Source organism: Schistocerca cancellata, chromosome 3, assembly GCF_023864275.1.
Source record: "Schistocerca cancellata isolate TAMUIC-IGC-003103 chromosome 3, iqSchCanc2.1, whole genome shotgun sequence".
Taxonomy (NCBI): domain Eukaryota; kingdom Metazoa; phylum Arthropoda; class Insecta; order Orthoptera; family Acrididae; genus Schistocerca; species Schistocerca cancellata.
In genome coordinates, this window is record NC_064628.1 from 470742678 (window position 1) to 470768536 (window position 25859).

Sequence of the window (25859 nt, forward strand, 5' to 3'; positions counted from 1 at the left end):
TCAGCCGCGCGGTTCCAGACTGTAGCGCCTTTAACCGCATGGCCACCGCGGCCGGCCCAGAAGGCTACAGAGCTAGGACCAAACCTGTGATGAAGAGCCGTACATCCCCACGGAGGAAACATAGTGCTCCCAGCATTCCTTTGTACTCTGCTTACTAAGGTAATGAGCCTTAGCATGGAGACACTTAAAAGCCAGGAGGTTGCCTGTCAAGGGTGTCATTTAAATTGTTGCTGCACCTGTCAGCGATCCTGGACAGTGGCTGCTATGTGCTTGGTCCGTCATGATACTTGTTGATGATGAGGGGGACCTGTGGACAGAGGGACAGCAGTGCCAGCATCATGAAGAATAGTGGCAGAAATACCCTGCATGATCGCATCAATGCAGTCTGAGAATGCCCAATGTGGGGGCCTGTCTGCATGATGGTGGCAGGGATAATGACAGAATCACAGGAAAGTGGTCACTGTCACAAAGATCATCAAGGGATGACCAATGTAGACAATCCACGAGAGCAATGTAAGATATTGTGAGATTGAGTGCAGTAAATTTTCCATTAGTGGCACTGAAGTGGGTAGGGGAACTGTCATTGAGGAGACACAAATCAAAGTCTGTAGTAAGTTGGTCAAGTAGAAGACCCCTAACCAAAGAAGTGGCACTTCCCCGCAGGGGGTGGTTGTGGTGTGCATTGAAGTTACCAAGGAGGAGATATGGGGGGCGGGAGTTGCTGTATTAAGGTAGACAGTTCAACATAAGGGAGTTAGACATTGCAAATGGTGATTGCCACAGTTGTCTGCACTCTATCTGCTATTGCTTCCAGGTTGGTATGAAGGGGGATCCAGTGACTAATGATATTGGTGCAAATCACAGTGCAGACCCCTCCAGATGCTATCCCAGGGTTGGCACGGTTCCAAGAGATCACTCAATAACATGAAACTTTAGAGATTGGTCATCACAAAAGTGAGTTCCTTGAAGAGCAAGACAGAATGAAGAGTACAAGGAAACAAGGTGTTGTATTTCTGGGAAGTGGTGATAATATCTGTTGCAATTCCACTAGATTATCTTGTGGTGAGAGTCCAGGTGAGACAAAAAGAAGCTGAGGGGAGATCAAGTCACTTGGTCGGTGGTCTTCACCAATGAGGATCCATAAAAACTGGGTCTGTTTCGGGGTGAACTGGAGGGGTAAAGCCTTCCGGGAAGCCAGAGAAGCCTTACTCTTTGACTTTCTCTCCTTCTTTTCTCCCTCAGAGGGAGGGAGGAGACTTTATCAGTATGGAAATATGTGGCAGTGATGTCAGGATCAGACAAAGAGTGAGTGGCATTGGGGCCCTCGGAACGCAGGTCTCTCCTCCAGCCTGAGGGTGCAAGCTATCTGTCTTGTGAATGCCGGGCAGGAGTGTTCTGAGATGGAGCCCCATCCCTAGCAGGAGACAGAGAAGAGGACATTTTCCCTGGTGGTGGAGGAGGAGGGGGAGCAGCGGCTCTTTGAGGGTAAGGGACTGAAGCCACTGAGGATGAGGAAATGGAAGGAGGGCAGGAAGGGGGAGGAGTGAGAAGGCAAAGGCATAACTGAGGCACAGGTAGAGGGGAGATTTACATTGTCAAGTCTGTCAAATTTCTCCTGGGCTTCAAAGCAGCTGAGGCAGTGAAGGGTTTTTATTTTCTGAATTCTTTTTTCCTCCATGTACACTGAACACTCCAGTGAGTGGGGAGAATGGAAACCAGAACAGTTTACACAGTTAGGCGGAGGGGTGCAAAGGTTCCCCACATGAAGAGGGCAGCCACAGTCACCGCAGATGGGAGAGGCATCACATCATGAGGACATGTGGTCAAACTTGAGGCAATGGAAGCAACATATGGGAGGTGGAATGCATTGTTTCACATCGCATCTGTACACCAATACCTTGATCATCTCGGGCAGTGTATTTCCCTCCAATGCCATGATGAAATCACCAGTATTGACAAGATGGCCCTTGGGGCCTTTCTGGACATGCCAGATGAATTGAACGCCGTGTTGTTCCAAATTACCTGTAAGCTTATCATCAAACTCAAGGAGAAGGTTCCTATGGAAAATTACATCCTGTGTCATACTGAGTGACTTGTGAGGAGCAATAGCCATGGGGTTGTCTCCTAAATGGTTGCAGGCACAGAGGGAGGCTAGCTGACTGGCAAAAGTTGTCTTTATAAGGAGAGAGGTAGAGCTCATTTTGCTTAATGACTCAACTGCACTGAAATTGTCGTCAATATGTTCCACAAAGAAAAGGGGTTTGGTCCTGGTACAGACTAACCCAAAGCCATCACATCTGGCCCTCCTCCCAGGGTGTAATCAAGGAGGGAGAGGCTGGAAAGGCAGAAACAGGAACTGAGACAGAACTACGTTAAGGAAGAGACACAGCTGCAATAGAGCAGCCAGGGAGTTTAACACATTTCATGTACCAAACGTCCACCCTGGTACCACCAACTCAGAACAGGGGCTCACCTTGTGGGTGCCACCGAGCTATAGCAATGGCCACATGGAAGGACGGTTGTTGTTATGCCTATGTTCTGATGCCCGAAAAGATGGGCAACCACTCCTAGGCTTGCACAAGACATTTACAGTGCAGGTACCAGCAATGTGATCCCTGTGATATTGGGGGGCTCAGCCAGATGGGTGCATAACAGGCCCACCACATGGACAGGCTACCAAGCTGGTACCTAGCAAGGAGGTGAAAGGGCTTTGGGGGGGGGGGGGGGGGAGGGAGGAGGAGGGGGAGAGGAATCCACGTCAAAGATGTTAGGAAGGGAGTTCTTCCCCATGTGACTCCCACTACAGATTTCAAATTAAGAGATGGAGGTCAAACACCTAAAGGGGACCAAAAAAGAAAAGCCAAAAAGGAGGAGGAAAAGCAACCAACCAAAACCATAAGACACAGCAAAGCCATGAGGATAGGCAGGCTGACATAAAGAAGAAAACCAAGAGAAGGAATGAAAGGGGCAAAGGGAAAGGAAGAAGGCAGTGAAGGAGAAGGAAGGAGAAGGAAAAACAGCCCAGAAAAGAATAAAAGCTGAAATAGCTCAGGGACCCATGCATGCCACACATGTACCCACCTAAGAGCTGTTGGCCTCCTGGGGCAACAGATTTTGAGATCTCAAGGTTAAGTAAAGACATAAGTTGACAAAAATGTAAGGACTTCTGTCTTTCTAATCAAGTGAGCAAAAGTCTTAAGTAATAACACCAAAAACTTTTCCTATGAACTGTTTTAGATGGAGAAAGCAAGTCAAATTTTATAAAAGGTGAGCACAAAGTCTTGCTCTGATTATAGATATTTATAACAGAATTGACATAATAAGTTACATTTGATGCCATTACATAGGTTAGTTTTACTAGTTTTTTTTCTTTCAATACCACTTACGTTGGTTAGACAGAGATTTAGGAACCAGATTTAAATTGTAAGACATTTACAGGGACAGATGTGGACTCTGACCACAATCTATTGGTTATGAACTGTAGATTAAAACTGAAGAAACTGCAAAAGGGTGGGAATTTAAGGAGATGGGACCTGGATAAACTGACAAAACCAGAGGTTGTACAGAGTTTCAGGGAGGGCATAAGGGAACAATTGACAGGAATGGGGGAAAGAAATACATCAGAAGAAGAATAGGTAGCTCTGAGGGATGCAGTAGTGAAGGCAGCAGAGGATCAAGTAGATAAAAAGACGAGGGCTAATAGAAATCCTTGGGTAACAGAAGAAATATTGAATTTAATTGATGAAAGGAGAAAATATAAAAATGCAGTAAATGAAGCAGGCAAAAGGGAATACAAACGTCTCAAAAATGAGATTGACAGGAAGTGCAAAATGGCTAAGCAGGGATGGCTAGAGGACAAATGTAAGGACGTAGAGGCTTATCTCACTAGGGGTAAAATAGGTACTGCCTACAGGAAAATTACAGAGACCTTTGGAAAAAAGAGAACCACTTGTATGAATATCAAGAGCTCAGATGGAACCCAGTTCTAAGCAAAGAAGGGAAAGCAGAGGAAGGAGTATATAGAGGGTCTACACAAGGGCGATGTACTTGAGGACAATATTATGGAAATGGAAGAAGATGTAGATGAAGATGAAATGGGAGATACAATACTGCATGAAGAGTTTGACAGAGCACTGAAAGACTGAGTCGAAACAAGGCCCTGGGAGTAGACAACTGATGGCCTTGTGAGAGCCAGTCCTGACAAAACTCTACCATCTGGTGAGCAAGATGTATGAGACAGGCAAAATACCCTCAGACTTCAAGAAGAATATAATAATCCCAATCCCAAAGAAAGCAGCTGTTGACAGATGTGAAAACTACCGAACTATCAGTTTAATAAGTCACAGCTGCAAACTACGTACATGAATTCTTTACAGATGAATGGAAAAACTGGTAGAAGCCGACCTCGGGAAGATCAGTTTGGATTCCGTAGAAATGTTGGAACACGTGAGGCAATACTGACCCTACGACTTATGTTAGAAGAAAGATTAAGGAAAGGCAAACCTACATTTCTAGCATTTGTAGACTTAGAGAAAGCTTTTGACAATGTTGACTGGAATACTCTCTTTCAAATTCAAGGGGTAAAATACAGGGAGTGAGAGGCTATTTACAATTTGTATAGAAACCAGATGGCAGTTATAAGAGTCGAGGGGCATGAAAGGGAAGCAGCAGTTGGGAAGGGAGTGAGACAGGGCTGTAGCCTGTCCCTGATGTTATTCAATCTGTATTGAGCAAGCAATAAAGGAAACCAAAGAAAAATCCATGTAGAAGAAATAAAAACTTTGAGGTTCGCCGATGACATTGTAATTCTGTCAGAGACAGCAAAGGACTTGGAAGAGCAGTTGAACGGAATGGATAGTGTCTTGAAGGAAGGATATAAGATGAACATCAACAAAAGCAAACCGAGGATAATGGAATGTAGTCGAATTAAGTTGGGTGATGTTGAGGGTATTAGATTAGAAAATGAGACACTAAGGTAGTAAAGGAGTTGTGCTATTTGGGGAGCAAAATAACTGATGAGGCTCTAAGTAGAGAGGATATAAAATGTAGACTGGCAATGGCAAGGAAAGTGTTTCTGAAGAAGAAAAATTTGTTAACATCGAGTATAGATTTAAATGTCAGGAAGTCGTTTCTGAAAGTATTTGTATGGAAGTGAAACGCGGACGATAAATAGCTTAGACAAGAAGAGAATAGAAGCTTTTGAAATGTGGTGCTACAGAAGAATGCTGAAGATTAGATGGGTAGATGGCATAACTAATGAGGAGGTATGGAATAGAATAGGGGGGAAGAGGAGTTTGTGGCACAACTTGACAAGAAGAAGGGACCAGCTGGTAGAACATGTTCTGAGGCATCAAGGGATCACAAATTAAGCATTGGAGGGCAGCGTGGAGGGTAAAAATGGTAGAGGGAGACCAAGAGATGAATACACTAAACAGATTCAGAAGGATGTAGGTTGCAATAAGTACTGGGAGATGAAGAAACTTGCACAGGATAGAGTAGCATGAAGAGCTGCATCAAACCAGTCTCAGGACTGAAGACCACAACAACAACAACATACCATCCAGGACTGTTTTTTGGGCATGAGAATGAACTGTCATATCTTCCCTGGCCACTGCAGTCATCAGATCTCAATCTTACCACACATTAGTGATCTACTTTGAAGGGAAAGGTGTGTGATTGTTATCCACCTCCATCGTTGTTAACTGAACTTGCCATTATTTTTCATGAAGAATGGTTAAGTATCCCTTTAAAACCATGGCTGTATGTATCCATTACAAGATAACTGGAAGCTGTTCAAATGGCTCTGACCACTATGGGACTCAACTGCTGTGGTCATAAGTCCTCTAGAACGTAGAACTACTTCCGAGGCAGGATTCGAACCTGCGACCGTAGCGGTCGTGCGGTTCCAGACAGTAGCGCCTTTAACCGCTCGGCCACTCCGGCTGGCTAACTGGAAGCTGTTTTGAATGCCATTGGTTTTCTACACTATGTTAAGCATGGTAATGTGTTTGGTTTTCGATGTTTCCATTATTTTTGTCAACCTCCCTTTATTTCCATTCATGGAAATTGAAGGAACTAAATCAAACAAAACAAAATCTGCAGTACTGTGCACAAAAAGGGTTTCAGCAACATTTTCCAAGTTGCTGAGCATATGGAAAGACTAATTAGAAAATGCTCAATGTTCAATTTCAGGCTGTTGAAGACAACCTTATTATGCTAAACTGTACAACAGTGCTGATTATAAAATGAGAGCCATACCAGTAGCCCATCTGAACTATGATTTAGCTCTGTTACAAATGATACAGACAGTACAAATGGCAATGGTGAAGAAGATGAGTTATTTCATACAGATCTCTCAATCTACATCTACATCTACATCCATACTCCGCAAGCCACCTGACGGTGTGTGGCGGAGGGTACCTTCAGTACCTCTATCGGTTCTCCCTTCTATTCCAGTCTCGTATTGTTCATGGAAAGAAGGATTGTCGGTATGCCTCTGTGTGGGCTCTAATCTCTCTGATTTTATCCTCATGGTCTCTTCGCGAGATATACGTAGGAGGGAGCAATATACTGCTTGACTCTTCGGTGAAGGTATGTTCTCGAAACTTTGACAAAAGCCCGTACCGAGCTACTGAGCGTCTCTCCTGCAGAGTCTTCCACTGGAGTTTATCTATCATCTCCGTAACACTTTCGCGATTACTAAATGATCCTGTAACAAAGCGCGCTGCTCTCCGTTGGATCTTCTCTATGTCTTGTATCAACCCTATCTGGTACGGATCCCACACTGCTGAGCAGTATTCAAGCAGTGGGCGAACAAGCGTACTGTAACCTACTTCCTTTGTTTTCGGATTGCATTTCCTTAGGATTCTTCCAATGAATCTCAGTCTGGCATCTGCTTTACCGACGATCAACATTATATGATCATTCCATTTTAAATCACTCGTAATGCATACTCCAAGATAATTTATGGTATTAACTGCTTCCAGTTGCTGACCTGCTATTTTGTAGCTAAATGATAAAGGACCTATCTTTCTGTGTATTCGCAGCACATTACACTTGTCTACATTGAGATTCAGTTGCCATTCCCTGCACCATGCGTCAATTCGCTGCAGATCCTCCTTCATTTCAGTACAACTTTCCATTGTTACAACCTCTCGATACACCACAGCATCATCTGCAAAAAGCCTCAGTGAACTTCCGATGTCATCCACCAGGTCATTTATGTATATTGTGAATAGCAACGGTCCTATGACACTCCCCTGCGGCGCACCTGAAATCACTCTTACTTCGGAAGACTTCTCTCCATTGAGAATAACATGCTGTGTCCTGTTATCTAGGAACTCCTCAGTCCAATCACACAATTGGTCTGATAGTCCATATGCTCTTACTTTGTTCATTAAACGACTGTGGGGAACTGTATTGAACGCCTTGCGGAAGTCAAGAAACACGGCATCTACCTGTGAACCCGTGTCTATGGCCTCTGAGTCTCGTGGACGAATAGCGCGAGCTGGGTTTCACATGACCGTCTTTTTCGAAACCCATGCTGATTCCTACAGAGTAGATTTCTAGTCTCCAGAAAAGTCATTATACTCGAACACAATACGTGTTCCAAAATTCTACAACTGATCGACGTTAGAGATATAGGTCTATAGTTCTGCACATCTGTTCGACGTCCCTTCTTGAAAACGGGGGTGACCTGTGCCCTTTTCCAATCCTTTGGAACGCTATGCTCTTCTAGAGACCTACGGTACACCGCTGCAAGAAGGGGGGCAAGTTCCTTCGCGTACTCTGTGTAAAATTGAACTGGTATCCCATCAGGTCCAGAGGCCTTTCCTCTTTTGAGCGATTTTAATTGTTTCTCTATCCCTCTGTCGTCTATTTCTATATTTACCATTTTGTCATCTGTGCGACAATCTAGAGAAGGAACTACAGTGCAATCTTCCTCTGTGAAACAACTTTGGAAAAAGACATTTAGTATTTCGGCCTTTAGTCTGTCATCCTCTATTTCAGTACCATTTTGGTCACAGAGTGTCTGGACATTTTGTTTTGATCCACCCACCGCTTTGACATAAGACCAAAATTTCTTAGGATTTTCTGCCAAGTCAGTACATAGAACTTTACTTTCGAATTCATTGAACGCCTCTCGCATAGCCCTCCTCACACTACATTTCGCTTCGCGTAATTTTTGTTTGTCTGCAAGGCTTTGGCTATGTTTATGTTTGCTGTGAAGTTCCCTTTGCTTCCGCAGCAGTTTTCTAACTCGGTTGTTGTACCACGGTGGCTCTTTTCCATCTCTTACGATCTTGCTTGGCACATACTCATCTAACGCATAATGTACGACGGTTTTGAACTTTGTCCACTGATCCTCAACACTATCTGTACTTGAGACAAAACTTTTGTGTTGAGCCAACAGGTACTCTGAAATCTGCTTTTTGTCACTTTTTCTAAACAGAAAATATTCCTATTTACGGCTGAAATCATCGATGCCGTAACCGCTTTATGATCGCTGATTCCCTGTTCTGCGTTAACTTTTTCAAATAGTTCGGGTCTGTTTGTCACCAGAAGGTCTAATATGTTATCGCCATGAGTCGGTTCTCTGTTTAACTGCTCAAGGTAGTTTTCAGATAAAGCACTTAAAAAAATTTCACTGGATTCTTTGTCCCTGCCACCCGTTATGAACGTTTGAGTCTCCCAGTCTATATCCGGCAAATTAAAATCCCCACCCAGAACTATAACATGGTGGGGAAATCCACTCGAAATATTTTCCAAATTATCCTTCAGGTGCTCAGCCACAACAGCTGCTGAGCCAGGGGGCCTATAGAGACATCCAATTACCATGTCTGAGCCTGCTTTAACCGTGACCTTCACCCAAATCATTTCACATTTCGGATCTCCGAAATGCAATCTGCAATCACCTGGGGAACAATAGGCAATGAGTATCCTGAAACTTCCTGGCACATTAAAACTGTGTGCTAGACTGAGAATCCAACTCGGGATCCCTGCCTTTTGAGGGCAAGTGCTCTAGCAACTGAGCTACCAAAGAATGACACATAACACATCTTCACAGCTTTAATTCAGGCAGTACCTCATCTCTCACTTTCCAAACTTCACAGAAGCTCTCCTGCAAACCTTGAAGAACTAGCACTCCTGGAAGAAAGGACATTGTGGAGACATGGCTTAGCCACAGCCTGGGGGGTGTTTCCAGATTTTTCATTCTGGAAACATTCACTAGGCTGTGGCTAAGCCATGTTAAGTGCTTGAAAATGATCACTGGATTAAGTTTAGTAATGTCAGCACAACATGAAAGAACAACAGTGTAGTGCTTTGTTCAGTTATTTGGCATATCACATGTCAGAGGAGTTTTGTTCATATTTGCTATTTCATTTAGTTCCACCCTGGTTTTCTTTCAGTGTTGAATAACAAAGCAATTGAGAGAGAATATTTTTGCTTCAGGCTCTTGTGGCATTTTCTGAGATATTCTCTTTTTGGTTTGAATGCTAAGTCCATGATCCTTCATAAACTAGTGGCACCTACCAATTCCACCCTTTAAGTCTGTTAAGTTCCACTGTAGTATTAGCTTTCAAGCATGTATTTGAATCATTTTTATATTAATTGCAGTGCCATTTTGATGGTGTCTTTAAATCCATTTTAACACATCATCTTTTAGTTTTGGGCGTTTTGCATTCCGTCCTCTATCTGCACATTTACTCTTCCTCATTTTTTTCCAGTTCTTCTTTAATAGCCAACCAATTCAGTTGGTGGAGGGCTGAGATGCTACTCAGCTGCTCTGTATCCATGTTCTTCTGCATATGCTATTACTTTCATTCTATAGCATGCATCGTATGAATATCTTTCATTTTTTTTCCTTTATGAAACTGGCTACCAACAAAAATATTGTGCTGTTACTGATAACACAAATCACTTTCAGTTCATGTTTATTGGCACCAAAGATAGGCTTGACAGTGTTCTGCATTTGTGATGGCCTGTGAAGCTTGTGAATCCCTGTAACTCATGTTCATCACATTGGTGCACCATTTTTGCCAGTTGAATCCAATGTAGCCAGATAGAGAGAGGTTTAGCATGACATCAAATATACCCCCATTTTTAAGAATGGCAAGAATTTTAAATCAAACTGTTGACAAGTGTATATTAATTTTGAGTAAAAGATGCACCTGCATTTTGTAGGCAATTTTTCAAAGAAAAAATGCATCTAAGTCTGTAAAGTTGAATAATAAAGCAATGGAGAGTGAATATTTTTGCTTCAGGCTCTTGTGGCGTTTTCTGAGATATTCTGTTTTTGGTTTGAATGCTAAGTCCATGATCCTTCATAAACTAGTAGCACCTACCAATTATATTAATTGGTAATTATGTAATTATTGCTCCTTCAGAATGTCCCAAGAGATAATGTGACTAACAGCCATTCCATCTACAATTCACTGAGTACTTGTTGTAGGTTCTCTTCAACATGCTGTAGTACATCTTCTTCAAATCCAGGCATGTGAAATTGCTGAGGAACATCACAATTGTACCTCCTCATTGTGAAGGTACCTATTTCAATGAGCCATTTCAAAGCTGGGCAAAAAATTTGTGTGATGGCTTGCTATGTTGCAGAAAATGTTCATGATACAGCCAACTAGCAGCTATTCTGTTAATTCAAGCTATGCTATAAATAAGGAGCATATCTGTGTATTCTGAAAATAGGTACCAGACCATGTTTACTGTATGGCAAACACATAGGCATTGAATATGTCTCACAGCAAGGCAGACATTAAATTAATTCAGGTGACCATCTGATGGAGTAAATGACATCTTGTGTACCCTACTACATAGCAGCACAAGCAACTCTGAGACTTTTCTCTTTTACTCAAGAGACATGGATGCAGTACACATCTGAATTGAAGCCATCACAGAGTGGAAACAGTATGTTTCCTGATATGTGTTCCTATACAAAATACTCATTCCCCTCACAAGTCTTAGAAGCTTTTAACTGGAATTTTCAAACAACCTGTATAGCACTTGACAACAATGGCATACTGGCATGTTGTTGTTGTTGTGGTCTTCAGTCCTGAGACTGGTTTGATGCAGCTCTTCATGCTACTCTATCCTGTGCAAGCTTCTTCATCTCCCAGTACCTACTGCAACCTACATCCTTCTGAATCTGCTTAGTGTATTGATCTCTTGGTCTCCCTCTACGATTTTTACCCTCCACGCTGCCCTCCAATGCTAAATTTGTGATCCCTCGATGCCTCAGAACATGTCCTACCAACTGGTCCCTTCTTCTAGTCAAGCTGTGCCACAAACTCCTCTTCTCCCCAATTATATTCAATATCTTCTCATTAGTTATGTGATCTACCCATCTAATCTTCAGAATTCTTCTGTAGCACCACATTTCAAAAGCTTTTATTCTCTTCTTCGCCAAACTATTTATCATCATGTTTCACTTCCATACATTACACTCCATACAAATACTTCCAGAAACGACTTCCTGACACTTAAATCTGTACTTGATGTTAACAAATTTCTCTTCTTCAGAAACCCTTTCCTTGCCATTGCCAGTCTACAATTTATATCATCTCTACTTCGACCATCATCAGTTATTTTGCTCCCCAAATAGCAAAAGTCCTTTACTACTTTAAGTGTCTCATTTCCTAATCTAATTTCCTTCAATTTGACTACATTCCATTATCCTTGTTTTGCTTTTGCTGATGTTCATCTTATATCCTCCTTTCAAGACACTATCCATTCCATTCAACTGCTCTTCCAATGTCATCGGTGAACCTCAAAGTTTTTATTTCTTCTCCATGGATTTTAATACCTACTCCGAACTTTTCTTTTGTTTCCTTTACTGCTTGCTCAATACAGATTGAATAACATCAGGGACAGGCTACAACCCTGTCTCACTCCCTTCCCAACTGCTGCTTCCCTTTCATGCCCCTTGACTCTTATAACTGCCATTTGGTTTGTATACAAATTGTAAATAGCCTTTCGCTCCCTGTATTTTACCCCTGCCACCTTAAGAATTTGAGAGTATTCCAGTCAACATTGTCGAAAGCTTTCTCTAAGTATACAAATGCTAGAAATGTAGGTTTGCCTTTCCTTAATCTTTCTTCTAATATAAGTTGTAGAGTCAGCATTGCCTCACATGTTCCAATATTTCTTCAGAATCCAAACTGATCTTCCCCGAGGTCGGCTTCTACCAGTTTTTCCATTCGTCTGTAAAGAATTCGTGTAAGTAGTTTGCAACTGTGACTTATTAAACTGACAGTTCGGTAATTTTCACATCTGCCAACAGCTGCTTTCTTTGGGATTGGGATTATTATATTCTTCTTGAAGTCTGAGGGTATTTTGCCTGTCTCATACATCTTGCTCACCAGATGGTAGAGTTTTGTCAGGACTGGCTCTCCCAAGGCTATCAGTAGTTCTAATGGAATGTTGTCTACTCCCGGGGCCTTGTTTCAACTTAGGCCTTTCAGTGCTCTGTCAAACTCCTCACGCAGTATCATATCTCCCATTTCACCTACATCTACCCCCTCTTCCATTTCCATAATATTGTCCCCAAGAACATTGCCCTTGTATAGACCCTCTATATACTCCTTCCACCTTTCTGCTTTCCCTTCTTTGCTTAGATCTGGGTTTCCATCTGAGCTCTTGATATTCATATAAGTGGTTTTCTTTTCTCCAAAGGTCTCTTTAATTTTCTTGTAAGCAGTACCTACCTTACTCCTAGTGAGATAAGCCTCTATGACCTTACATTTGTCCTGTAGCCATCCTTGCTTAGCCATTTTGCACTTCCTGTTAATCTCATTTTTGAGACGTTTGTATTCCTTTTTGCCTGCTTCATTTACTGCATTTTTATATTTTCTCCTTTCATCAATTAAATTCAATATTTCTTCTGTTACCCAAGGATTTCTATTAGCCCTCATCTTTTTACCTACTTGATCCTCTGCTGTCTTCACTACTTCATCCCTCAGAACTACCCATTCTTCTTCTACTGTATTTCTTTCCCCCATTCGTGACAATTGTTCCATTATGCTCTTCCTGAAACTCTGTACAACCTCTGGTTTTGTCAGTTTATCCAGGTTCCATCTCCTTAAATTCCCACCTTTTTGCAGTTTCTTCAGTTTTAATCTACCGTTCTTAACCAATAATAGATTGTGGTCAGCGTCCACATCTGCTCCTGGAAATGTCTTGCAATTTAAAACCTGGTTCCTAAATCTCTGTCTTACCATTATATAATCTATCTGATACCTTCTAGTATCTCAAGGATTCTTCCATGTGTACAACTTCCTTTTATGATTCTTGAACCAAGTGTTAGCTATGATTATGTTATGCTCTGTGCAAAATTCTACCAGACGACTTCCTCTTTCATTTCTTACCCCCAATCCATAGTCACATACTGTTTCCTTCTGTCCCTTTTCCTACTCTTGAATTCCAGTCACCCATGACTATTAAATTTTCATCTCCCTTCACTACCTGAATAATTTCTTCTATCTCATCATACATTTCAATTTCTTCATCATCTGCAGAGCTAGTTAGCATATAAACTTGTACTATGTAGTAGGCGTGAGCTTTGTGTCTACCTTGGCTACAATAATGCATTCACTATGCTATTTGTAATAGCTTACCCGCACTCCAATTTTTTATCCATTATTAAGCCTACTCTTGCATTACCCTTATTTGATTTTGTATTTATAACCCTGTATTCACCCGACCAAAAGTCTTGTTCCTCCTGCCACCGAACTTCACTATTTCCCACTATATCTAACTTTAACCTATCCATTTCCCTTTTTAAATTTTCTAACCTACCTGCCCAATTAAGGGATCTGACATTCCACGCTCCAATCCGTAGAACGCCAGTTTTCTTTCTCCTGATAACGACATCCTCCTGAGTTGTCCCCGCCTGGAGATGTGAATGGGGGACTGTTTTACCTCCAGAATATTTTACCGAAGAGGACACCATCATCATTTAACCATGGAGTAAAGCTACATACTGGTTTACAATTAGGCAGAAACTAGTGCGCAGGTATATATGTGCCATCACCACAATACTGAACTACCTTTTCCATAGATTATTTGTGACAGATCTCTTTGCTTCTACATTAATAAATGTCAAAAATATTGGATCATGAAAGCTACATCCTGGACTTTCCATTCTTTGATTAGGCTACAAAAACATTTGACAATATGTTGCCTAAAGTTGTCAAACCCTAATTTTACTTACACACACACACACACACACACACACACACACACACACACACACACACACGCGCGCACACACACACACTTAAAAGCAGTTTCTCACATACATATTTCCATTTGTGAAGAGTGAAATGTGAATATAGTGTAATGTTGATACTGATTATGTTTGATTATGAATGATCTGATATGTGAAAATATAATTAACTTGTTGATTGTTTTAAGAAACGGTTGCATCAGTTGTTTATGATTAGGAGTTTAAGGTTCAAATACAGTATACCACAAATTTTCAAATATCACAGTGCATGTATTTTGATAATCATTTAGATTTCCTGTTGAGACCATTAAAATTTGAATTGGAAACTGGGGAGAGTTTGTTTAGTAAACGTTACTTTAATTTTAAAAGCATCTACTGGGTTATATAAGTTATCAAATTATGTCAAGGTTTTACTACCACATTTCTTTATGTAACTAGATTAGAGATAATTGTAGAGTGTGAAATATTTCAGTACCCCTGAAAATCTATTTAATTTTTTTTCTCATTTTGTAGAAATCCAACTCCAAATAACAAACCACTGCACTGGCCAAGAGTAACATCAGATGATGACATGGAGTACATGGAAATAAGTAACAAACTTGAAGTGAAAAGAGGCCTTTTGAAGGAAAGAATAAACTTTTGGAGTTCGCTTCCTCTTAGGAGTAGTTTGGAAAGTAAATATTCAAAGGAAGAACTGTAATATCCCACAGGACTTAAACAACCTTTTCGTAACAATCTACAGACTGTGATACAGTTCCTACACTCCTGTGTGTGTGCGTGTGTGTGTGTGTGTGTGTGTGTGTGTGTGTGTGTGTGTGTGTGTGCAAGATAAATTTGTATATGTTTGCTGTGAAACTGATTTGTTAATTCTATTTTCTGCTGTGCTGTGTCATATCACTTTTCTTTTGAAAAGAAATCTTTATGATGTTTACCAAACTGTATTTTATTATTAAATAAGTAAAGAAAAATTTTTTGCTCACAGGAAAAATAAATTAAATAAACTAAATCAAATAATCCTAAGTGAAAATTATTTTCTCAGTGGATTCCTACATTTCCTGACCATTATGTTTTTGAGGTTAACAGAATGTGTTTTTTGTAACTGAGAAACCTGGAGTCTGTACTTTAACTTTCTTTCTCAAACTAGCAGATTTGTTAATAGTCTTTCTGTGTTATACTTACCCAGGTCAAGCACAAACAGATTGTAGCAGTTTCATTATAACTAAACTACTGTTTCTCTGTTGCTTTTGTTTGTGTTACCTAGATTTGTTCCATATGGTGGGGTTCACAGAATACGATAAATGGAAGTATGAATGTTGAGATTTTGGGTTGGATGTGCCTTACAATGCACTGCAAGATTTTTCATTTGTGATTATTATGTATAAAACTCATGAGTGTAACATAGTAACACGGTAGAGTTCTGTCATAAGTACAATCTTGCTGAATACAAAGAATAATCAGAAGTACACCCATTCTAGTTAAGAATGCATTATTAGCTGCAACAGGCAGGAGACATACTTTGCTGATGTAGCACATTTTAGCGATTCTGATTGAGATAAATTTACACTGCAGTGTTCTTCTTCATCACACCAGTGTGGAAGTGTGTTCAGAATCAAATGAGTGAAAGAGATCTGTGCAATATGCAAGTTTATTTATATATAAAAGCTGACTTTGGAATTTTCCCTTGTGTGAGACCGCTTATACAAGATCGTGTGTTGATTTAAATTTCTAGATTTGCATGTTTTACTGTCTGTGTCACTTCTTCTGAGTAATCTTTTATTGATTATATTAGTACCCATTTGTATCGTGATATATTGTGAAATTTCAAAGATTCGCGATTGCCGCTATAAACTGGCATTGTTATTGTCAACTGTAGGCATAAACTAAATTGTGCTCTTTTAAAATTTTTGAGGGTGGTTCAAAACAATCCTTCTATAATTTTGTTGTATAAGTATGTGAGAAATAGGTTAGTTCAGAATTTTTGGAAGCTTGCAAAACTATTATATTTTTGTAAGTTAGCGGTACGAGTGTTTTGGATACATGATTTAATTCATAGCAAAATCAGTGTTTGTGGTTCACATTTCAGCTGAAGTATATGTCACCCCTGAATTTTGTTGAACATGAATGCAAATAAATGTGCATTTTTGAAAATTTTGGAAGCTACCATTGTTCATAGCATAATCTAAGAGCGATTTGTAACAAATAGCATTCTGTTTGGGATTTAGTTACTAGTAATTTTTACCACAAATGTTTGTGTTGCCATAATAGAAATCTCATTTTATGTGTGTGCTTTAATTCTTATAGAGAATTAGTAATTCTCTAGCTCAACAGATTAAAAGATAAACAGCAAGTTGTTTATTCATTGCCTTGTGATACATTGCACCAGCCAAAATACAGCCCCACTGTGAATGCTTTTCTCAAACCTGGGATGAGTTGGTTGATGTTTGTAAGCAGCTGGTAATCACTAAGACTACTGTCAGATGATCGGCAGCTGCTGCGAGTCAATGTCTCTGTGAAGCTCCCAAGAGTCATGTACCTGTGACACCAGTACTGAGGTATCTCAAGTGTATCTGAGGTATCTCGGTACTCCTGTGGATCCTGTCTCCTCTGCAGAAAGTACAGGATATGTCATTACCTGTCCACTTGATCGTGAGTGGTGTGTCAGTGGTCAGCAGTGTCCACGCCTTACAGGGTGTTGTACTGATCCCCCTAACCAACTGCACCAGTGGGACTCACTTCACCTGTTCTAGGTAAACCTGTTTTGCCTGGTGTTAGGCGTCTAGGGTCAGGGGTGTAGGGATCTATTACTCATTGGCAGTTGAAACATATGGAAAATGATGGTACCCCTCAGGGAAATGGCAGCAAAGGACAGGAAAGGACACTAGATGCACTCAGTGTGTATACCGGGGGGCCTCACTCAACATGTTGCAGAGGCAGTTCTGGGGAATAGGATGCATCCAGCTGTAGATTGTGGTGCACGCTGGAACAAATGATACCTGGTGTCTGGCCTCCTGAGGTCATTTCTGGGTCATTCCAGTGTCTGGCAGAGAAGGTTGCAAAGACCAGCTTTGTGCATGGAATTTTAATAAAGCACACAATTTGCAGCATAGCCCCCATATCTGATCATGGGCTTTTGGGTCTGAGTTGAGTGGAACAACTGAACCAGAGACTTCAAATGTTCTGTAGCAAGCTAGGTTGGTACTTCCTGGACTTGCACTGAGGGTTGAGAACTGTAGGGTTCCCCCACGTACGTCATGTGTGCACTGCACATCAATGGCTGCTACTTAGGTAGCTGACTGTGTGGGTTGCACACAAGGGTTTATTAGTTTAAGCAACTCTCCATCCAATCCAGATAACAATAGCTGCAGGAAACTGGAAATATCAGTGTAAGAGCAAAAGAAATGCCTCCCACAGGTGACAGTATTAAAATCCTAATGGTTAACTGCCGAAGTATTCACAGTAAAGTGCCAGAGTTTGAAGTGCTCATGAAAAGTAGTGAAGCTCACATAATGCTACATACAGAAAGTTGGTAGAAACCTGAAATTAATAGCAGTGAGATTTTTGGGGAAAATTTAAGTGTGTATCGAAAGGATAGGCAAATGGGAAATTGAGGTGGTGTATTTTTTGCAGAAAAAATCCACTGACACAGAAATTGAAGCTGCTTGTGAGATTGTTTGGGCAAGATTCCAGTGTCAGGGGTGGGCATAAAATCATAGTTCGATCCTTCTATTTGCCACCAGACTCATCTTCTGATGTAACCAAAAACATCAGAGAGAACCTCAGCTCACTTGTACATAACTTCCCCAGTCATACTGTTATCATCATTGGAGACTTTAATCATCCAACAATTAATTATGAAAATTACAGTTTTGCTAGTGGTGGGTGTGGTAAGACATCCTGTGAAACTTTACTAAATGCCCTCTCTGAAAAATACCTAGAACAGCTAGTTAGGAACCCACTCATGATGAAAATATATTGGACCTAATGGCAACAGGTAGATGAGACACCTTTGAGGATGTCCACATTGAAACTGGTATCAGTGACCCTGAATTGGCTATGGCAACAATGATTACCAAAGTACCAAGTACAACTGAAAAAAGCAGAAAGATATATATCTTCAGTAAAATAGATAAAAAAATCAATAGTGTCATATCTCAATGAAGAACTTGAAACTTTCAGCACAGGGCAGGAGCATTTAGAGGAACTCTGGCTCAAGTTTAAATGAATAGTTGACCATGCACAGGACATACACGTACCCAGTACTGCATTTTATAATGGTAGGAACCTCCATAGTACAGTCTCACTGGAAAGAAATGTCTAAAGAAACAGATATTACTACATAATTGGTGGAAAACAAAGCGCAGACTATAGATAGAGGGACGTTGAATGAAATGCATTTGGCTGTCAAGAAAGCATTGCTTGAAGCCTTCATTGACTACCATAGCAGAATATTGTCAAGTGACCATTCACAGAACCCAAAGAAATTCAGGTTGCATGTAAAAGCTTTTAGTGGCACCAAAGTCAGTGTCCAGTCCCTAGTGAATGAGATAGGAACTGAAACGGAGCAAAGCAAAAGCTGTAATGCTTAACTCTATTTTCAAATGCTCCTTTACAAAGGAAAACCCTGGAGAATTGTCCCAATTTAATCCTCATACCACTGAAAGGATAAATGAAATAAGTATTAGTGTGAGTGGTGTTGAGAAACAGCTGAAATCATTAAACCTGGTGGTGGAGGTGGTTAGTGTTTAACGTCCCGTCGACAACGAGGTCATTAGAGACGGAGCGCAAGCTCGGGTTAGGGAAGGATTGGGAAGGAAATCGGCCGCGCCCTTTCAAAGGAACCATCCTGGCATTTGCCTGAAACGATTTAGGAAAATCACGGAAAACCTAAATCAGGATGGCCGGAGACGGGATTGAACCGTCGTCCTCCCGAATGCGAGTCCAGTGTGCTAACCACTGCACCACCTCGCTCGGTCATTAAACCTGAACAAAGCTCCAGGGCCTGATGAAATCTGTCAGATTCTATACTGAATTTGTGGCAGAATTAGCCCCTCTTATAAATATAATCTATCATAGATCCTGTGAACAAAAACCATTCCCAATTCTAGGAAAAAGGAACAGGTCACACCTTTCTACAGGAAGGATAGTAGAAGTGATCCACTAAACTGCCATCCAATATCCTTGGTATCGATTTGTTGGAGAATCTTAGAACATATTCTGAGCTCAAACATAATGAGATATCTTGAACAGAATAACCTTCTCAGTGCCAGTTAGCATGGATTTCAAAAATATCGATCAGGTGAAACACACCTCACACTTTTCTCACAAGGCATACTGAAAGCTTTGGATCAAGGAAACCAGGTAGATACAGTGTCTCTAGATTTGTGAAAAGCATTTGACTCAGCAGCTATGCTTATTGTTAAAAGCATGATCATGTGGGGTATCAAGTGAAATCCGTGACTGGATTGAGGACTTTTTGGTAATGAGCACACAGCATGTTGTCTGCAATGGAGAGTCATTATCAGATGTAGAAGTAACTTTGGCAGTTCCCCAGGGAAGTGTGTTGGGAACATTGTTCCTCATGTTGTATGTTAATGATTTTGCAGACAATACTAATAGCAAGATCAGGCGTTTTGAAAATGATGCAGTTATCTATAATGAAGTACTATTTGGAAGAAGCTGCATAAATATTCAATTAGATAGATAAAAAATCTATTCACCAAGCAGTGGCAGAACACATACACAAAATACAGTTGTCTTAATTATGCAGTCTTGCAGAGACAGTGGCCCCTTCTTCAGGCAGAAGGGTTGAAAGGGAAGGAAGGGGAGTGAAGGAAAAGGAGTGGAAAAGTCTAGGAAAAGTGGTAGATTTTGAGAAAGTCACCCACAACTGCAAATCAGGGGAGACTTACCATACAGGATTAGAAGGAAAGAAGAGTCTTTCCTTCTCATCCTATGAGGTAAGGCATCCTGCTTTGGAAGAAGTTGAAATAACAGAAGAGCTCTACCAAATGCTTAAGAATGCAAAGAAAAGTAAGGTTAGCTTATTTCATTAAAATATTAGAGTAATAAGGTAGAAGAGCTTCCTGTCTGTTTGGAAAATTTTGAGAGCTCTGAAAAGATAGATGAGCTACACCTGTCTGGGCACCACATAACCACAGGGTTAAATAAGTTACTTCTAAAAGATTACACTCTAGCAGCTTGCTTATACAGAATGAATATGGGAAAAGGAGAAGTTGTTACACATAATAAGACAAAACACAAATTCAAAAACATTGAGACTTGTACATTTTGTAGTATTCAGCACATAGAAATGTGTGCCAGTGAATTAGTCCTGAAAAATAGTTACCTTTTAGATATAACTGTCTATAGGTACTCGATGGGAAATTTTGAACTGTTTATGAGGAATCTGGATGCCTTACTATGCTATCTGTCAGACAGAAGCAACCAGTTAATAGTCTGTGGTAACTTCAATGTAAATTTTGTAAAGGATTCAGTCAGGAAAAATGATCTGGAAACTGGATTTGGTTCCCACAATTTTATCTCAGGAATTAACTTTCCAACATCTGTGGGTAAAGGCAGTAGGACTCTAATTGCTAATGTTTTCTTTGGTGAAGTTCAAAGCAAGAAAATAACTGTTTACCTAGCAACAAATGCTCTCTTTGATCATGATGCACAGTCAGTTAGATATAGTGCCCTACAGTATGGATGCTCCTTAGTGGAAATCAGTTAGAATAATTAATGACTCCAGGACAAATATTTTTAAGAAGGCCTTACAACAGATGACTTGGGTTGAAATTTGTAATGAACCAAATGCTAACATAAAATTTTATCTATCGCATGAAAATCTCTATCATTATTTGAAAATAGCTTTCAACAAAAGCTAAACAGAAAGGACATTAAAAAAGCCATGTGCAAAAGCCATGGATCACTAGAGAGATTAAGGTATCCTGCAAAATGAGTGGGCAAATGTTTCTTTCACAAAGAAGAAGCAGAGTTCCTGAAGTAGTTGCACACTACAAAAGCTATTCAGAATTACTGAGAAAAGTTATTAAAAATAAAGAAACATGCACATACGCCAGAAATCAGTAATTCGAACAACAGACTTAGGGCTATATCAAATGTAGTGAAATGAAAGACAAGACAAACAGCCACAGAAGAGCTATGGTTTCCAGGCAGATATGTTATGTCCATTCCAACTGATAGTGTGGCTCAGCCTGTTGCAGCAAGGGTAGCAATGTCCATGATTGTACCAGTACAGGAGCAGTTTGCTTGAGCTTCTCCAAAACATAGATGTAGCCCTATAAGTTCTACGCAAATTGTAAATTGTGCTTTACTGCATCTTAATGGATTACATTTATCTTTAACACATTGGTTGTTTGATCTAATTCTTTGCTTCCTTATTGGTGCTGGACTGGAATGGTTCCAGAAATCAGATGACTTGTGCAATACTTTTGACAGGAAGCTTGAAAGAGTTGTGACATAAACTAATGTGTACTGTTCGATATTATCATTTGGAGGAGGGTTAGGAGGAGGTTCTTCAGTTATGAAGTTCATTAGTAGTTGCTTTTACCATTACAGTGTATGTTAAGTACATCTGTGAATACATCAAGCCCCTGGATACATTGAGGATGGCATGTGTTTCATGATGTAAGCTTTTCTGATTCTGATCAGCCCCCAAAATCTATATGGTTTCCATCAGCTCATTTGAATTATTATCCAAAGATGTTGCAAAACAGCAACCAATCTTTCTGATATGCAATAAATTAGTCAAAATCCTTAAGTTGACCCATTTTAATCCTCATACTACTGAAAAGACAAATGAAATAAGTATTAGTGTCAGTGGTGTTGGGAAACAGCTGAAATCATTAAAACTGAACAAAGTTCGAGCGCCTGATGGAATTCCTGTCAGATTCTGTACACTTCTAATTTTAATATATCACAGATCTCTTGAACAAAAAACTGTGCCCATTCCTTGGAAAAAGGCACAGGTCATGCCTGTCTACAAGAAGGATAGTAGAAGTGGTCCACAAAATTGCTGTCCAGTATCCTTGACATTGATTTGTAGGAGAATCTTAGAACATATTCTGAGCTCAGACATAATGAGGTGTCTTGAAAGAATAACCTCCTCAATGGCAATCAGCATGGATTTGAAAACATCAAACATGAAACCCAACATGCACTTTTGTCATGACATTCTGAAAGCTTTGGATCAAGGCAATCAGGTAGATGCTCTATTTCTAGATCTCTGAAGTACGAGACCTACCCTTATGTCAAAAGTGTGATCATATGGGGTATGAAGTCAAATTTGTGACTAGATTGAAGACTTTTTTTATAGGGAGGACACATGTTATCTTGAATGGAGAGTCAGCATCAGATGTAGAAGTAACTTTGGATGTGTCCCAGGGAAGTGTGTTGGGATCATTGTTGCTCACGTTGTATATTAATGACCTTGCAGACAATATTAATAGTAAAATCAGGCTTTTTGAAGATGATGCAGTTATCTATAATGAAGTACTATCTGGAAGAAGCTGCATAAATATTCAGTCAGATCTTACAAAAATTTTACCAAACGCTTACTGTGTCAAACCTTGGGCATACAAATCCTAACTCTGAATATTATCTAACAAAACCAATTTGAAATCATTATACATCTTCTCTCATTTACGTGCTAAGGTTTGGTATGGGGCAGCGAGTGCGACCTACCTTACAGCTGTCACCACACGTCTGCTTCCTCCCGGCACCTAGCTGCGACTCCTGCCTTAAAGCTGTCTGCACACGTGTGCTTTCTCTGGGCAGAGATTGGAAACTTCTTTCAAATGTTCAGAAATGCTAAATTTTGCACTTCACAGAATGAAAAAAATGTCATATCCTGTGACTATAATATGAGTGAGTCACTAACGGAATCAGTCAACTTATTCAAATGTAGGGATATTAAATGTAGGGATATTAAATGTAGGGATTTTAAATGTAGGGATATTAAATGAAAAGATCACATAGGTTCAGTTGTGGGTAAAGCAGGTGGTAGAACACTGGGGAAGTGCAATCAGTTTGGAAAGGAAATTGTTTACAAGTCACTCATGCAACCAGTTCTAGAATATTGCTCAAGTGTGGTGGGACCCGTATCAGATAGGCCTAACAGGGAATATTGAACGTATACAGAGAAGGGCAGCACAAATAGTCACAGGTTCGTTTAATATGTGGGAAAGTGTCACAGAGATACAGAAGGAACTGAACTGGAAAACTCTTGAATATACACGCAAAGTGTCCTGAGAAAGTGTATCAACATTTCAAGAACAAGCTTTAAATAATTACTCTAGGAATATACTACAATGCCCTAAATATCGCTCACATAGGGATTATGAGGATAAGATCAGAATAATTACTGCACACTCACAGACACTCAAACAATCATTCTTTTTGCAGTCTGTATGTGTATGGAATAGGAAGAGACCTTACTAACTGGTACAATAAGATGTACCCCTAACATGCACCTCATGGTGATTGCAGAGTATATATGTAGATATGGATAAATATATAAGATGTCTGATGATGTCAGATTAATTTGAGCATATAATGTTACAATTATGACATAGTTCACTGTAAGTGAACCTGAAATTTTAGTTGGTTTCAAGTGGAGAACGCAAATGCTTTTCATTAGGTTACCGTACTGTCCCTTGTGAACTGGGTATGAGGGCATGATTGAGGACACTGGAAATTTTTTTCGTAAGTGTGTCTTGTGAGGGCACAAAGAAACCTTCCCTCAGCAAGGAAAATATAATTAGATATTTGGTTAATGCAATATTGCCTAAATTCTGTTCTTGTTTTTCATAGACTGGGACATTCAGTATAATTTATTTTGGCAGTGGTTGACTTTAGGTATTATGACCCATCTCTGTCATTTACACTGCTTGATGATGAAAACGGAAAAATTAGCATTTGAAGTGCAGGCAGAGCCAATGATTGTGTTATATAGGGTGCATACACCCTGGGACAACCAGGAAATGTGGGAAAAAAACAGGAATTTTTTCATCTGGAATAAAACCGTGGCAAATCGAGGAATTTTTTTAGAATTCCAGGAATTTTTCATTGTTTTAATTTTCAGCTAAATATTTGTAATTTTGACTGGTAAGAACTGATATTTTAACAAAGAATATTATTGTTTTCTGCTGATGTGGAATGATACTGCAGTAATAAAACATAAATGAGAGAAAGAAAACGTAAGCTGCAAATAGGCCATTTACAACACATATGAGCAGTAAGTTACCTTCTCTCGCATCTGGCTACTTGAAGTATGGCTATTAACATGTATCGGCAAGCAGCCAAATGCTACCTGGAAGCATTTTTCTGGTGTTTCCAAGTTGCCATGTTTATGCATGTGCAAACCAGTCTGGGTTGTAAGGGGAGCGGAATAATCTCTAAATGACCCATGTTTACTTTTAGTGATTTTGCTGTTTGATCTTCATTTACAATTCTCAAGTCAAATAAAAACAAAACAGATTTCTGTGGCTGGAAGCTGTCGTGTGAATTAGAATTCAATATAATTACAGAAGGCTAAAACATTTTATTAGTTTCTTTTGTGAGTTTATTTTATTTCCATGTTTTTGGCAGTCAAGCATTAATCACATTGCAGAAGAATGAATTCATTTCTGTCAGTTCATTAAAGAAATTTTGTCTTTTATTAATCCTTTCCATTGAGACTCAGTTTATTTGAAATGAAATGTTTCATTCCACACTACTGGGTAGTTTGAGCTGTTCGCTGCATTTCAAGTGCACTTTTTCATCTTCTGGCACGATTGGCACTGAGCCATAATAAAGAACCAAACATGAGATAATATGGTACCGTACTCCAAGAAAATTTACATATCAAAACCCACACTGAAAACCTTAATGCTGGCCGGAGTGGCCAAGTGGTTCTAGGCACTACAGTCTGGAACCGCGCGACCACTGTGGTCGCAGGTTCAAATCCTGCCTCGAGCATGGATGTGTGTGATGTCCTTAGGTTAGTTAGGTTTAAGAAGTTCTAAGTTCTAGGGGACTGATGACCTCAGAAGTTAAGTCCCATAGTGCTCAGAGCCATTTGAACCATTTTGAAAGTCTTAATACCAGGGCCTCCTTCACTGTGAATCTGGACATACAAATGTGCACTTAAAGCCAAATTATTCACTGTATGAGGGCTGTTCAATAAAGAATGATCATAACTTTTTTTGACAACATTCCTTCACTTATCCTCAGAATTTTGATGGTCCTTCTCAAAGTAGTCTCCCATGAATGTGATGCCCTTGTCCCAGCTTTTCTGCCAGTCTTCAAATACATGCTGGAAACCATTTTTTGACTGGTCCTTCAAAATTGCCTCTGAAGCCTTCACCACTGCTTCTGATGACTGATAATGTCTCCCACGAAGGCATTTCTTCACGTTAGGGAATAGAAAAAAGTCACAAGGGACTAAATCTGGACTATAGGAAGTTTGACGGATGCACTTCACGGTGATTTTTGCAAGATATTCAGCAACAACATTGTCAATATGCAGCTGTGCATTATCATGGTGCAGCATCCAGCCTGCTTCATGGAAATGTGGTCTCTCATGCCTGATAGGACTTGCAATGTTTTCAGGACATCCATGCAG

At 40.1% G+C, this 25859-nt stretch overlaps 1 protein-coding gene and 1 non-coding gene across 2 annotated transcripts in view; one reads left to right on the forward strand and one right to left on the reverse strand.

The window, feature by feature from the left end:
* LOC126175240 (juvenile hormone esterase-like) overlaps positions 1–15248 on the forward strand; it is a 170181-nt gene extending 154933 nt beyond the window's left edge. Inside the window, exon 10 of the mRNA XM_049921879.1 lies at positions 14750–15248. Within this exon, the coding sequence (XP_049777836.1) occupies positions 14750–14936 (187 nt within the window). The 3' untranslated portion in view covers positions 14937–15248. The remainder of the gene's footprint in view (positions 1–14749) is intronic.
* Positions 15249–19131: 3883 nt separating this feature from the next.
* On the reverse strand, positions 19132–19204 carry Trnaa-cgc (transfer RNA alanine (anticodon CGC)). Its single transcript has one exon. It is a non-coding gene; the product is annotated as a tRNA-Ala (tRNA).
* Between the last annotated feature and the right edge of the window lie 6655 nt (positions 19205–25859).